This window comes from Ochlerotatus camptorhynchus, unplaced genomic scaffold (genome assembly GCF_037179485.1).
Source record: "Ochlerotatus camptorhynchus isolate MF236.1 unplaced genomic scaffold, CSIRO-AGI_Acam_v1.1 ptg000881l, whole genome shotgun sequence".
In the NCBI taxonomy this organism is placed as follows: domain Eukaryota; kingdom Metazoa; phylum Arthropoda; class Insecta; order Diptera; family Culicidae; genus Ochlerotatus; species Ochlerotatus camptorhynchus.
Genome location: NW_027041337.1, coordinates 130,908 through 147,297, shown reverse-complemented (window position 1 = coordinate 147,297; position 16,390 = coordinate 130,908). Strand labels below are relative to the sequence as shown.

Genomic DNA, 16,390 nt, shown 5'->3' with positions numbered 1-16,390 from the left:
GAGGCATTGAAAATGTACGCTCAATCATTCAAAACAAAGATTTGAAACCATCACGGAAGACTAAACGTGCAGACTGAGTGCTCTGCTGTCAGTGCCTCGTTTACTTCCCTATCATTCAGACTTTCACGAGGCAGTAAATGATGAGGCGGATGGGTGTTTATTAGAGTGATGCAAAATTTTAAATTTTCGCTCCACAATACTTGAACGATTTGAAATCGGATTCTGACTAACCTCTCAAAATTTGAACCCATTTGGTGAGAAACTGAGATGGCACAAACCATTTGAAGTTTGTATGGGAATTACTATGGTAAAACCAAGATTTTTGTTCATGTCTATCTAATAATTCACCAAATCGGTCTACTTCAAAAACTTTCATTTTTACTTGTAGGAAATTTTCCCAGTTACAACTTTGCTCAAGACTACTTTTTGATTAAATGAAAGGATCGAAAGTTATCAATGGTCCAATGCGCTGATGTCTTATAATCATGCTCAATCAACTGCTCAGCAGGCAACATTGGTGTTTCTGGGGCGTTGAATAGGACACAAAAATCATGGCTACTATGTCACACTGCCAAATACAGTGTTGCCTACAGAGCAGCTGCTTGATCATGTCATAAGTTTACCAATCTCTTAAATAATTAATATTTTTTTCCTGTCTCGTTTTACATAGAAACGATCTTCAGTGAAGTTGTAGCTGAAATTTTCTATAAGAATGGCTATCGAACTATTTTGCAGCTCAATATGGAAAATGACTACAAGGCAATGAACAAAAAAAAATGAGATTTTCCATAGTAATTTACATGTAAAATTCAAATGGCTTGTGCGAAGTCTGTTTCTAACCAAATGAGTTGTAACTTTGGGAGGCTAATCAGGACCCGATTTAAAACCATTTAAGCACTGTGGAGCGAAAAAGTCAAATTTTGCATCAGTCTACTGTTCATATTCAAATGAAAAAAACTCATTGAACCTGACTCTTTTGCACACTGACCATGGCCCTGCCTCTCAATGCGTGACAAAACGTTCTGATAGCGATAGTTGGTTGTCGCGTGAGTGCCATGATATTTTGCATTGCTGCTTTTGGGTTAGCTTAAAGATCTGTAAGGGTAAGTTCCGATAAATTTAAGACAGTTCCATTAACTACAATAAAATTTCGAGAACCCTAGAGTAGTTCCAGGAATGTCAGGACAGTCCAGAGAACTCCAGAGACCTTCAGAAAATATAAGAAATATTAAGGAAGCTTCACCGAAGTCTGTCTAGAGAACTTCAAGGATGTTTAAAAGATTTCAGGACAGGGACAGTTCCATTTATTTCAGGACAATTTAAAAAAACAGGAGATGGTAAGACCTTCAGGGAAGCTCAAGATAGATCGGAGAACCTCACGTAATTTCAAGAATATTGCTGGAACTTCAAAGAAAAACTTTACAAAGTTCCGAGAGGTTCATTAAATTAATGGAAATGTTTTGGAAGTTACATGAACACCAAGAAAATGAAATGGAAAATATGCAAGGACTTCAGCCAGATTAAAGAGCATCAAGACAGTTGTATTATTTTCCAAAAAAAAAATGCGAAATCTTTCAATAAGTTCTGAAATATCATGGATGATCAGAGAACTTCAGATCAGTCCCATTAACTTTACGAAAGTTGCAACCTTGTGGGAATTTTTACAAAATACTGAGATATTCAGCGAAGTCTAGAGAATTTTAGTGAAGCTAAAGTTCTAAGATGTTTAAGAATTAGTTTCGATAAGCAGTTCTTTTTGAGAAGTTTTTGAAATTTGAAAAGAATAACATTAACTTATTTGAGCCCTCATGAAAACGTTATTTGACGTACGTCTTTCGGCAACATATTGGGGGTGCAATTTAAAAAATCAAAAAGGAACCATGTCAATAGCGGATGGAGTTTAATTCAAAACAAGCAATTGGATTGAAAAAATTTCTACGAATTTGCTGAAATGAACACTTTATCAATTTTTAATAGGTCACTATTGAAAAATACACTAATTTATAATTGTTGCAATGGTGATCAAAATTATCACCGCTTGCCTGCAAAACGCGCTTCCCCTAACACAGATTTCAAAATCGAATTCCATCCACTCCGGCTAAGTGTGCTTATTCAATCATCGTGTGTGGTTGTGCTTGGTTGGTCGTCATCAGCCGTAACAGCAGCAATGCTTTCGGCACGTGGCGTTGAACATTGTTCTCCAGTACACAACGAAAGGCTGCCCACATAGTGTCGGAAGTAGTGCGCATTAGAGCGCATCATTGTACGATTATTGCGCACTACTTCCGACATTATGTATAACGTATAGAGCGAAAGTAAAATCGATTTCCGCTTATGGGTTTTTCGAGTTTTCAGTTGTAATGAAAGTATCTGATAGAGATTTTAATTCTCGCTGGAATGAATGACGTTTAATGCCTGTTCCTCATAAATCACCGAAGAATTTCTTTATTATCGCTTCCTTTTTATTTGTGAACGATGACAGCGAAAAAAGCATGGTGGGATAGAACAGTAATCAGGATTATTACTTATCAAAATGAGGGTATGGGTTAAACCAGACCCCCTTAACTCCTTGAAATTTGTAGAGACAGATAACAGCGCTAAACGGGTTGTGGCATATCTCGAGCAGGAACCGTTAGCTAATCGATAACAAATGAATATCTTAATGTGGTATGATATCAGATTTCGGTATGCTTGTGGTATAAAACCTTGTTTTGGTATTATTCAGTTATCGAAATATTTTGTAAAATATCAAATGAATACCAAAATAACAAAATGTGATCTTTCAGCTTTAAGGCAATAACATCTAAAGGAGTTATTGAATTGGTATTAAAAGACCTTCAAAATAACTAACTATGGTATTCTGGCATCTAAAAAAGCGTGCATTATTTGTTTGTTATTGTAATAACTAAATTATGTAGAAGTTCGTTATTCGAAGAACATTTTTGAGGTAATATTTACCATATTTAGATTGCCAGTTATGCTATTTGCATACTTGAATTTGGTGTTAATAATTTATTTATTCCTGCTCAGGATGACAACGTTGAACTGTTGGAAGAAAACACGCACACCAACATCAATTCATGTGCGAACCCACACCACTGAGAGGCCGGTACAGCATAAATCAAAACACGAAACGGTGTCATCACTCATTTTGCATCTGCGTTTGCATTCGCCGGAATTGGAAACTCTTTCACTCGAAAGCAAACCATATTGCAAGTCCACCATGTTGCGAGCTTGGATGTGTGATTGTTTTCTCATGTGTTTCTGTTGCGTATAAAGTGGTAATGATTGAAAATCGGAGCAATCACTAGAAAGTGTAAATCTTGCTACCGCAATACAATAATGATAACATCAAGGATGGTATTGTCCTCTTCCTTCGGCTGATCATCAACGTCCACACTGGCTGACACCCGTCAGTTATTGAGTCCTGGTGATGAAGTTGGCGCAGGACTCCCAACAGTTTCAATGTACACTCACCAGATGGCACTGCGATCACCTAAGGGTGTTGTATCCATTGCCTTGTTCAAGGAATTGATTAGTAGGATATCTTGTTAATTAGATATCTTTGGTTGAACTCACGTCCATATGAATCTAGGGGAAATGTCGGCTTCGGAAATACCTTAACCTATTATCGTCAGAGGGTAAACAAAATCCTAGAATATTCAAATTTGGCCAATAGATGCTCTGAAACACAATGTATCCACATGCCAAAATTGGGCTCTCAAGGACCCCCCTGACGGTAATATGTTAAGTTATTGCCGAAGCCGACATTTCCCCTATATGAATGACGCTCTTTATGTAAATTAGAGGGAACTAGATTGCGTGCACATGCAGTTATACATTCCTATATTATAATTATGGGTGCATGGATTTGAGGTGGTCGGGCGAACACATCCAAAATCACTGAATAACTCACCCACGCAAACTAACATGACTATCAGGAGTCAAGATTGAAACCGGCTTTTATCTGTAGCGGCAAACATGTCAGTTAGACAAACGATTTAGGTGCTACTTTATCGCATCGCATCAAATCAGAATGCATTTTGAAGTGCATTTTAGTTTGACTAGTTAGTGTGAGGAAGTAGTTTCGTAAAATTGAAGCTTGAAGCTATTGTTTACAAAAAAAAACTAAAGACCGTTTGACTATTAAGCTTTCACATTATTACTCAAAAACACAATTTGGCAATGTACGGGTAACGACGCCGAATACCCTCGAGGCCCAAGCAAGACAACCCTTTGTCCCTATCAGAGCCGTGTTGTAACCAGCGATCTCTGCTACATGCAGTAGATTTATTTGTTTCTGCAAATGTCTAGTTTGAGAATTTCATTCCTTTGCCTTTTGTCTCTCTTTATTAGTTTATGTTTATCTTGTGCCCCCGTCTCGATGAGTCTCATCGTCACCCACTGGTCACCATAGCCGGTCGAACGCCACACTAATATAGAACCGCACTACCGTTCATACTGATGACAATGCTCTGATGAGACAACGAAACCCCACCCCCAAGCTCCTCCCCTGATCCTATCCTTCGACAATGTACCCCTCTAACGTCGGGTAAGCCGCGAATATTTTGCTCAACGCCTATTAGACATAGAATTTATGTAATGTGGTTACAAACAATGCACAATGAATTATCGACTCTGTAAAGCTAATGCGATTGAGCCTTCCAAATGAAAGAGATAGAATGTGACGAAAATCTGCAAAGTTGTTTTTGATATCGGAGTAGACATCATGCAATGAATAGTACTATATTTACATCGGTAAATATTGTCGACCAAACGTACAGTTCAGAGTATATTTTCCATCTGTCCCCAACCTGTCAATTTAAAATAAATTCTCTCTGTAACATCCAAACAATTTTCCGCATCCTCAGAACTATTTGGGAGGCAAATGCCACCTTTGCCACAACGCTGAGTACGGTGCTGCCGAAAGTCAATGTGTTAGGCCACGAAGGCAATACGATATAGACGGTAAACGGTCGGTCAGCATTCGATCACACATTTGGTTGGGTTTGTTTTTTTATCAATCATGTGGTCATGTGTTTCATTATGTAGAGTTGGTGTACCGGTTATGGCTATATGCTCCTAATACGGTGTATTAAAATTATGGCCTATGGGCATTCCATAACAGGTACACCTACCCTATATCGCATAATATATGGTAGCAAGATTGTACAGACTTCGAATGCTGCCAATACTGTGAGAATGCTCGTGGGGCTTTAAACTAAAGACAGGCGTATAGCTTACAGTGGAGAAGTAAATGTCGAATCGTCGAGTAATGTGACGAGCAAGTTTTCCGATAAAATTAATTGCAGAATCGTGGGAATTTGTAAAATGTTGTATTAAATTGATCTTTGAGCTGCAGCGGAAATTTTATCGAATTCGTTTTTCACCACGATGTGAAAATGTGATAGGAATTTGTACTTCAGTTTGAGATCACTATCTCGACGTTCCCACACCAAAACTAGTATGTGCATACTCATATAGGGGATTTAACACATTCTTATCCAATTTAAGTAGCATCCGCGCTTCTATTGAGATTACTACTTTGTAACGTTCACATACATACGCTTGCATAATAAACTCTTTCAAACATATTTTATTTAAGTCTTTATTTATCATTGAATTTTCAATTGAGTTTGCCTAGGGATTCCAGTTTGAAACAAATCCGATTTGAAACAATTTTATCCAAGTCATCCTTCCCCAACATCAAGTACTTCTACCCAATTTCCCTCGATGGAACCGACCCATCCAACATCAATTAAATCTCGTTTGCTATTCTGGCACAACGGACAAGCCAACCAGAACGGAGCAGTCAGAGCTGGAACAAACCCATGTCACCCCATCTTTAGAAGATAGCAACAGAAACCGAAACAATATCACAAACATTCCGGTTGCCGTCCGCCTTTTGGCAAAGAAAGAAGAAGCGGAAATTGCCACTTTCCTACCACTTGGTAGGCCCGCCTGAAAGAGGAAGGTTCTATTCTCATATGTACGTTCAAACACTAACGAAAGCCGTTCAAATGCAAATAGTTCTTGTTATACCTATTTTTCTGCTGCTGCACCAGTTGGCGTAGCCTTTTGTGAGGTGTTCAACCTAATGAAAATGGATCCATTTGTACCAGAGGAGGAATCAAGCTGAACAAATTGAGCACTGTCCTCTGACAAAGCAACGAACGTATGTACGTTAGGGTGATTCATTTCGTAAAAAAAATGAAATCTTATAGGACACCCTCCAGTGTGATCCATAGCACCAAAATATGAGCCTGTGCGGAAAATGGTTATGATTGATGAAGGTTTAGATGTCGCGCAAATGGTTGTTTGTATAGGGATCAGTAAAAGCGCAGCTACAAAGCAAGATCATGCTGGAGGTGGCTGGGTTCGAATCCCGGTCCGGTCTAGGAATTTTCCGGGTTGGAAAATTTCTCGACTTTCCTCGGCATAGAGTATGATTGCACTTGCCACCAGTGTTCGAAAAAACTTAAAAACTCAAATCTCATGCATGAGTTTATGCGCCTATGAGTTTTGCCTTGCAAAATTCAACGTCGCAAAAATCACCGATGAGTTTTCAGGTTAAAAAATTCATTGATTTATATTTTGGCGTGATTAATTGTTATTACTATTGTTTGTGTATCAGGGGTTGGAAAACTAGCACAACATGCATATGCATGGTATCAATTGACGTTTGAATGGTTTTTATGAGTTTAAAGCTGGAATGATTTTTCGGCGTTGTGAGTGTGAGTCCGTGAATATTAGAGTGGGTCATCGTTGTATGAAAAAACGCAAACTTTACATCACCAATCGAGAACAACCCCTTTTTTTTTGTTCCATTTGGAGTCCCAAACAACTGTGAAAAATTTGGGGATGATTGGTTGTAACTCGGTTTTCCGCATTGCGTTTGAAATTTGTATGTAAATTAGTAGGACAAAACCAACTTTTTTGCATTTTTATCCCTAGAGACCACAATTTTGCATGACCCATGCAACTAAGTATTTACAAATATATTCCAAGAAGTACCTAACAACTTTGTCAAAAAAAATATGGTGCTAGAATGTATCTAAAAAAAGTTATAACCATTCAAATATTTATGGTTTGAATTAAACACCAAAAATCCCTTTTTCTGCCAACACTGCACTATGGGAAATTTCCATACAAGCAGGCGGACAAAAATATTTTCTTCATTTTTGCTTCAATGTAAGATGTTGAATGGTTGCAATTGTTAACCAAGTGACGAGGAACATATTTTGATGATTCACGAACAACTTTTGATAAGGGCTTAGCTTTCAATTGATCTTTAAAAATAACAATTTCAAGCTTTTTTTCTGTGATATTTACTTACGGACAACATATTGTGAATTTTACAACATAGCTTCCATTTAAATGAACGGATATATTCATTCTTCCTAGTTTATTTCAGTTATAAGATAAGAAACAGAATGAGTGAAAAATAAAAGTATTAAAATTAACTTTTGCGTGGACGAATCTGGCATAGTGGTTTAGATCCGTACCTCTCACGCCAAAGTAACGAGTTAAAATCTCACCTCGGACAAGTCAGAAATGACCCAAGAGTGTTAAAGTGACTATAATAAAACAAATAACTGGGAGAATAGGTGTACATTTTATTTCAATTATTATTATTATTATCTCTATTTAGTTTTTATTTCAATATTTTTTACTGTTTTCTCGATATTTAACATTTTTTTTATTATTTAGCACTGATATTATCACTAGCAAAATCTTCTTCAACTTCGCCGACAGCTTCCATAAGTTCTTCCAATGCATTGCAGTTATCATCACCGACTATTGGACAGTTTTCAGAATCTTTGAATATCATAAAACTTTTTAACAATATAATCGGGATAGCTCAATGCTTTTTTGTTTGTCTTTTTTTTCTCCATCCAAATGGTACTCATTAATGGATCTGATTCATACATTGCCGAATGAAGACATCTTGTAAATTTTCGACTCTGGATCGTTTTCTAGCATGGTGGTTCGATATTTTTCAGCTGTTTATGCTGACTTTCTGCTGCTTCTTCTGCTAATATTCCAAGAGGAGCTGGCGAATAAATTGTAATTTCTCCAGCATGAGCAAGTACTTTGTGTACGGTTGCAGGAATTTTATACCAATCATATAAAGAAAGATAAAGTCGATATGTGTCTTTGCAATAGGCATCTTTTTTCTGTATTAATTGGCTCGAAACCTCCCAATTGATTCTTCGTCGATATTTAAAACGCTGCTTAAAAGATGAGGATTTGCGAATCCTCTTTGAAAACCGTTACCTGTAGTGCTCGTACCTCCTCCCGATCTTGGTTGATCAACTCTAACTCCAAATGTTTCATAAAGCTGCGTCGTTACTTGTTTTTTTTTTCTTAACAAATACTGTTCTTTACATGGCTGTAAAACTTCCCATTGCTTTATATCTATTAGATACGAAATATGCAGCAGACATTCAAAGAAGCGTAAGTAGTGGGTATATACCATAGACTAGGGTATCTACGTTGGATAGAAATACTTCTTGTAATTTGGAGTTGCCCCACAAATAGGATAGTTCTGTATTGATGAACTACCACAAATATATGTTAACACTTTGCCGTCAAGCATACTTAGTGTTTCCGTTTAATAGATCAAATTTCACTGGTATTAGTTTTTGCATTTCTTTCTCCACCACTTGTTTTGTATAAGAATTATCTCTCTACTCTCATTCATGAATTGCAGGATAAATCGTCTACAAAACGGAATGCTTTGAGGCATGCGGTTAAATCACAGATTATTCGCCGTCATATATAACCGTATTGGAGAGAGTGTTGATGAAAATACACCAGAATCATCTTGACATTCGTCTGACAGTTTTTGATGAGACTGGGAATAACCGGTTGAACAATCCATGCTCCAACTACTCAATATAATCAATTCTGCATATTCCAGGTTATTTGATGCCATAAACTCGTCGAGTTCCATCTCAATAACTTTGATGATTCGTTGGACTATATATTCCAATAGAGCCTGTAGATTCACCTTTATTTTGGACGCAGTTTCCTCAATGGATTGAATTGGAGGGGCAAGTACTTTTTTTAAATGTCCCAATAACGTTGTATGGTGAAAATCTTGATGGTGCCTCTCGATTGATTCGTATTGACTTTAGCTTGAGCCAGCTTAAATGAACATATTAAATGCTTCTTGAGGTGAAATCATTCCACGTTCATCTGTTACTTGCGCGTATATTTTCTTATAATGTTCTTGGTTTTTAATAATGTGTCCAATGAACTTAACCAGCTTAAAGTTCCGTCGATTATAGGCAGTCCGTCGCGTAATAAATAAAGCCTTCTCGATGCTGTCCACATTTGAAGGTCTCCTTCGTTTTGATGTTGAAGGAACGTTCTACTTCTCTTCGATGAATTCCTTGTTTGCAAAACTAGATTCGAACCAACTCCGATGATCTGAACCAAATCTTTAATTTTTTTGAGATTGACTCCATTATTCTTTGTATTTACTGACGAGTTTCTAAATTTTATCCTGCAGTCATGTTTGCTTTTCCACGAGGATATGATATTTTTCACAAATATTCTTGAAGGCTTTTTGAACGTTTTCGCTATGCGTTAGCTTTGCGTCAAACAGTGAAATAATAGTTCTATTATCCATGTGCACACTTGAGTTTAACCGTATTCAATGAAACTAGAAATAGCACCATTGGCGTAGCCAGATGGGGGCCGTGGGAGGGGGGGAGAGTGGCTTTCGGTGAAATGGCGTTCGGTAAAATGGCATTCAGCGAAGTTTCCATAATAATTTTGTTTCGCCCCTCCCTAGCTCGAAACCTGGCTACGCCCTTGAATAGCACCATCACAATATATTCTTAATACGTCATGTTGTTTTGCTTTTATATCAATTAAGTTTGGTCCGTTGTTCAACAAGACATTTCAATATAACAAATCAGTTTCATTGTAAAAATTAAAAATAGGGTAGATTTTGGCTTCAGCATATACGGCTATACTTGGCAAGCCATTTTTAAAAGTAATGGCACTGAATTATCCCAGCAGAACATCAGATGTATTCAAACGGTTTCTTGGTTTATCAGCTACATACTGATTACAGCTAATTTAGATGTGCTGATAATAGGACAACGGGTTAACATGTAAATCAAATGAAAAGGCTGCCTGTTGTGCGGTAGCAAGCGAATCGAGATTTTGTCAATTCAATGTATTCAGTTTTATTGAATTACAAAATTCCTAATATAAATGTCATATTTGAAATTATTTGTAATTAGATTGAGTATGAGATCGTTCCTTACTTGTAGTGATTCTATACCGCTCAACGTTTTAGTCTAAATGTTCTGTCCAAGTTGTAGCTGTATTTCCTGTGTCTAATTAGATCATAACTGTAGTTCATAAGCTTAAACCAACATTTTTAGTTTAATTTTCACCTTCACTTGTCGATTTAACGTAGTTTAAGCACCTTTCTCGGTCTTTTCTTAGGCCGTATCGCAATATTCCTAGGTAATTTTATAATTAGTTTAAGATTTAGTTATACCGCTTTACGTTATTAACCTGCAGTAGCAAAAAATATTTTCTGCCCGAACTCAATCGATAATTCACTAGTATAAGATTGTGTATTTTACTTAATTTAAGAATTCACTAGGTATTCAGCACTAGGTAATTTAGTAATAATTATTCGTAAGCCGGTTGAAGTGCACAGAAAAACTTCGAACAATAGCTTCTGTTGTTTTTCTTCTGGTCTTCCCACTGTCCCATAGACAAAACAATCCTCCGTACGTACGATGGGTGTGGATGGATTCGACCATCTACGTCGACTGTGTGGGGCGTGTGGGGCTTAACGGGCTCGTCAACGTAGCGCAACCAACACTCCCCCCGGAATGGGCTTCTGGTCATCCTGATGCGCATTGCTTCCAGCGCCTACGTCGAGCACGGCAAGCTTCACAGTTGGTCGCTCGTAGATGCCACCGAAAGTCTGCACAGTAGCACTTCGCACCTGTCCGTCCGATCCCTGCTTTATCCCAATAACTCGGCCTTTAGGCCAAGTGTTCCGAGGAAGTTTCGGGTCCACGATGACAACGATATCGTTGACTCTGATGGGTTTCACCTCCGTGAGCCATTTCGTCCTTCGAGTGATTGAGGGAAGATAATCCCGAAGCCACTGCTTCCAAAATTGGTTGGCTAAAGTTTGCGAAAGCTTCCAGCAGTTCTTGAGCACTTCAGAGCTGTCGTCAAACGGAACCCAAGGCCTTAGTCCATTGCTTGATCCCAGCAAAAAATGATTGGGAGTTAGCACCGGTGACTGGTCATCGTCGATTGGAATGCTAGTTAGCGGACGAGAGTTGACGATATTCTCTATCTCCGTTAGCATGTTTTCGAGGACTTCATGGGACAGCGTTCTGTTGAGTTTCAGTTTACCAAGGTTCTGTTTGACAGTTCGTACGAGACGTTCCCATGCTCCACCCATATGCGGTGAAGCGGGAGGAATGAAATACCAGGACGTATGGGAGGTGGTGAACTCCGCCGCTAGACGATCTCGATCCAAGTTCTCCATAGCCTCTTGGAGTTCTTTACTGGCTCCCTGGAAATTTGTACCTCTGTCACTATACACGACTGCAGGTACCCCCCTCCTAGCCATGACGTTTCTCAGTGCCATAATACAAGAGTCGGTAGTCATTGTGTGAACGATTTGCAAGTGGATGGCACGAGTGGTAAGGCAAGTGGCGAGAAGTACCCAACGTTTCTCGAGACGTCGTCCAAGGATAATCACAAACGGTCCAAAGTAGTCCACCCCCATGTAAGTGAACGGACGAGCGTAGGCGGCCAAGCGAGGTAAAGGCAAGTCGCTCATAGCCGGTGGTTGCGGTCGTGCACGGTCGTTCTTGCATTGCTGACAGCATTGACGGATCCTGTTGTAGGCAGCCTTCAGACGAGGGATGCTGTATCGCTGCCGCAGCTCGTTGATAACTGTGTTATGGTTTTGATGATGATATTTGCTGTGGTAGTGGGATATGACGAGACGGGTGATGTGGTGGTCTCGTGGAAGAATAACAGGATTCACCGCATCCTGATTAACAAACGGACAACTGATGGTTCTACCACGAACGCGGAGTACATCATGTTCGTCTAGAAACGGACAAAGATGATAGATTGAACTGTTCTTCGGTATCGTTAATGTGAAGTTTTCCGACGCTCGTAGTCCCGATAGTACTGCTACCTCATCTGGGTAAGAACTTCCCTGAGCAAGCCGGTACAAATAGTTTTCAGCCGTAGCTAGCTCTGAACTCGTCAACACTCCAATAGTTCTTTCTTCGGGTCTGGATGTCCTCAAGTTCCCGATGAATCGAAACACGTATGCAGTTCGATGGACAAGTGGAGTCCATTTAGAGCAGTTTTGGAGGTCGATGATTGGCTCCGGTAATTTGACGTGAACGAGCAAATGTGGGCGCAGTTCCTCCGTAGTAGGTCCTTCGATGTGTAGTTCCACAGGCCATTCTCCTTCAATGTTCTTGAGAAATTCCGGTCCGTTAAACCATCGGCTAGTTCTAGTCATGTCAGGCACCCGTTTCCACTTCGTGCCATCATCAGCAACGTTCTTTTTAGTTTGGATCCATTGCCACTCGTAAACTTCCGAAGCTTCTAGTATCTCACTCACTCGGAAAGCAACAAATTGGCTATACCGACGATGATCGGATTTGAGCCAGCTGATGACGTCACTGGAATCCGTCCAGAAGTAGCGTCTATTCACCTTGATAGACAGTGACTGTGCTATGCTGTTCGCAAACCTGACTCCGATAACGCAAGCTTGAAGCTCCGAGCGCGGAATCGACAGAAATTTGATTGGTGCAACACGAGTCTTCGATCCAACCAGCGCAGTTTCGATGATGGGCCCCTCCTTGAATCGCAGATACACCACCGCCGCGAAACCCTTCTCGCTAGCATCGACGAAGATGTGCATTTGTACTTCGTTGGAACCTCCAACAGATGTAGCCGTCCTGTAGCACCGCGGGATTTCTACCTTTGCCACTTCAGGAAGGACCTTCAGCCATTGCATCCACATCTCAAACTGTTTTTCTTCGATCGGGTCATCCCATCCGACGGATGTTCTCCAAATTTCCTGCAGTACCACCTTCAGGAACATCAAGAAGTGGCCAATGAGTCCTAAAGGATCGAAGATCATCATCAAGGTTCTGAGCACTTCGCGCTTCGTTGGTGTCCGCTGCCCCGACATTAGCTCAGGATCGTACCGTGGAGAAACCTTGAAGGTGAAACAATCAGTGGACGTATTCCACCACATTCCGAGCACTTTCTCGGTTATCACTCCTTCTGCCATATTAAGGTCCTTCTCTTCCGTATTTCGTTCATGTAACGCCTCCAAAACATCCGGGCTATTTGAGATCCAGTTCCTCATTTCAAAGCCGGCTTCATGGTGAATTTTCTTTACATCCCGTGCGAGGTCCACTGCTTCTTGCTCGCTTTCCACGCTTACAAGCATGTCATCTACGTAATGCTGGTCGACGATAGCTTGAACAGCGGTGGGATGGTCCTTCTCAAACCGTTGGGCGTTGGTGTTTTTGACGTACTGCGCAATGCTTGGAGCACACGACACTCCGAACGGTAACACCAACATGATGTACACCTTAGGATCCGCGTTGCCTTCATCGCCCTTCCAGAAGAAGCACAGTCGAATATCTTGCCTCAGTAGAACCTGCAGATACATCTCCCGGATATCCCCGCAAATTGCGATCCGGAATTCACGAAACTGGACGAGAACTGCAAGTAGCGACGTCAAAAGGTCAGGGCCTTTGAGTAACAGCGAATTGAGTGAAACGCCATAAGCAGGAGCAGCTGCGTCCCAGACTAGCCGTACCTTACCCGGTTTGTTGGGGTTCACAACAGGGAACACGGGTAAGTACCATTCCTTAGACTGATGCATATTGAGTTCATCATCCGACAACTTCCGAACGTAGCGTTTATCCACGTATTCATCCATCTTCGTCGTCACGGTTTTTGCAAACTCCTCATCCCGCTTCATGCGCCGGTCTAAACACTGCCATCTTCTGTAAGCCATTCCTTTGCTACTTGGAAAGCGAACATCATCGTACTTCCAGAGGAGTCCCGTTTCGTACCGCCCTTCTTTTGGGATTGTCAGCTTTTCGAGCATTTCCAAGGCACGTTGTTCTTCCGTTGACCGCAAAATCTTTTCTGGTTTTGCCACTCCAAGGCTATCTAGAGTGAAGTAGTTCTTCATTGCGGTGTGCAGGTTATCGTCGGAATCAAGATTGCACTCACATACTTTAATCGTATGGACATTCACGTAGTTTTGGTTTCGCTGTGTTCGTGAACAACTCCCGTAGATTATCCATCCCAAGCGTGTTTTGACGGCGATAGGTTCGTATGGCTTTCCTTCTCGACTTTTCATAGCATGCCCAAGCGACGCATGGTCAAGCCCAATCAGGATTCGAGGACATACGTTACTGTAGGATTCGACAGGTAGTCCACCGAGGTGTTGATACCGTTGCAGTAACTCAGAATACACTAACGTTTGCGGCCGAAGTTGTAGGTTCTGAATCGTATGTACGTTGGACATCCTGTGCGACTTCGAGGTATTTCCGATGGCTGATATTTCCACATCCACCTTCTGGGATTCATTCTCCACTCTCTTGGTACCACCCGTCCATTTTAAGCACAGCGGTGTTCGAGGCCCCTTTACGCCAAGCTCCTCTGCAAGGCTATCTTCCATCAGTGTTAGCTCTGAACCGTCGTCTATGAACGCGTATGTCTGGATGGATTTTGATGGACCGTGGATTAGCACGGGAACAATCCTGAACAGGACTTCGCTAGTTTGAAGTTGGTGAATATTGCAACTTCCGGTAGCAAAGGTTTGGCCAGAACGTTCCTTTTCAACCTCCTGGTGGTCATTGTGCAACAACGGATGATGCAAAAAGATGCATCCTTTGATCCCACACGGTTTTTGCTGCCTGCATGATACATTGTGCTTACGCAGACATTTGCGACACAGCTTTCTCTCTCGTACAACAGCCCACTTTGCAACTAGGCTTAACTCAGCAAATCTTTTGCACTTTGCAACTGACGGACAATGACCTCGGCATGTGATGCATTCTGTCATTGGCGCTGATGATGATCCGTGGATACCCCGAGTCTTTGCAGCTGCTGATCGGGACAGTTCTGATTCTGCTTCAGAGTGGACATTGATAAATCCATCATTCTTTGCTCCACGACTTCTTTGCGTGCTGAACGAAGTTTGCATAACTGAACTAGCATCTTCCGCGATCGAGTACAGCCAATAACTGAAATCAAGCAGATTTGGTGCTGCATTATTTCTGGAATACTTCGCCCAATCCAGCTTCAGCCCAGGAGGAAGACGATCCACTAGCTCACATTTCAAAGACGCATTGTATACGAAATCTTCGACGCCGCATGCCTCTATCGTAGCTACCAAGTTTTCGACCGTCAATGCAAAATTGACAAGAGTGTCGAGTTTTTCCACTTGTGGCGATGGTAATGACCGAATCTTCCTAACTGATGCCTGAACGATTGCTTCTGGTCTTCCATATAGCATTTTCAACGTAGAAATTACACCGATAACGTTGGATGGGTGGAGTAGCCGGCACAGGCGTGCGCAGCCCTCTTCATTTGGGGGGGCCCACCTACCAAATGGGGCGCTTCATAGCTTTGAGGGCGCCAATAATTTAGAAGAGTTAATGTTTACTTTAGTTATTTCTATGGATTCCCAGTGGAGTTATTCTCCTTTTAAGGGATCCTTAAAAACACCAAGTTAAATAAACTAATTTACTACTACTACTGTTTACAATGGTTCATACAGTTTACATAAGAAATTCATTGATTTTTCCTTTGAGGTAGTGTTTAACTTTGAGTTTAAATTGATTTCGATTTACGATTTGTTTTAGTTCACTAGGTAAAGCATTATATTTAAATGGACCTATATAAGATATTCGTTTTTGACCTTGACTTGTGGAAGCTCTAATGACTGTTAAGTTTCCGGCTTGCCTGGTACTGTGAGAACGGTTGCCAATATTGATTACAAGATTAGAATGTGTTCTATCATTATGAATAATATCGTGTACCAATAAGAGTGTCTGCAGTTCACATAAACCTAAAATTGGAAGGACATTATGATTTCTGCTTGCATAGAGTTCAAACGTTGAATATAACGGAGGTAGGTTGAAAATTATTTTTAAGCACCTATTTTGCAAAACTTGTAGTTTAACTAATTTTGATTTACATGCAAGGCCCCAAGCTACGATAATATATTGTAATTGAGAATGTATGTGAGCATAGTAAAACTTAAGTAAGACATGTTGCGGAACAAAGCTAGAAACCTTTCTCAAAACGCCACATAAATCCGCTACTTTTTTATCTA

The 16,390-nt window shown here is 40.5% G+C and overlaps 1 protein-coding gene across 1 annotated transcript; it reads right to left on the bottom strand.

Moving 5' to 3' along the window:
• Positions 1-10,834: 10,834 nt before the first annotated feature.
• Positions 10,835-15,568, bottom strand: LOC135715389 (uncharacterized). The gene has a single exon (XM_065238684.1). It carries the CDS (start codon positions 15,566-15,568, stop codon positions 10,835-10,837), a length of 4,734 nt encoding a protein of 1,577 aa, XP_065094756.1.
• Between the last annotated feature and the right edge of the window lie 822 nt (positions 15,569-16,390).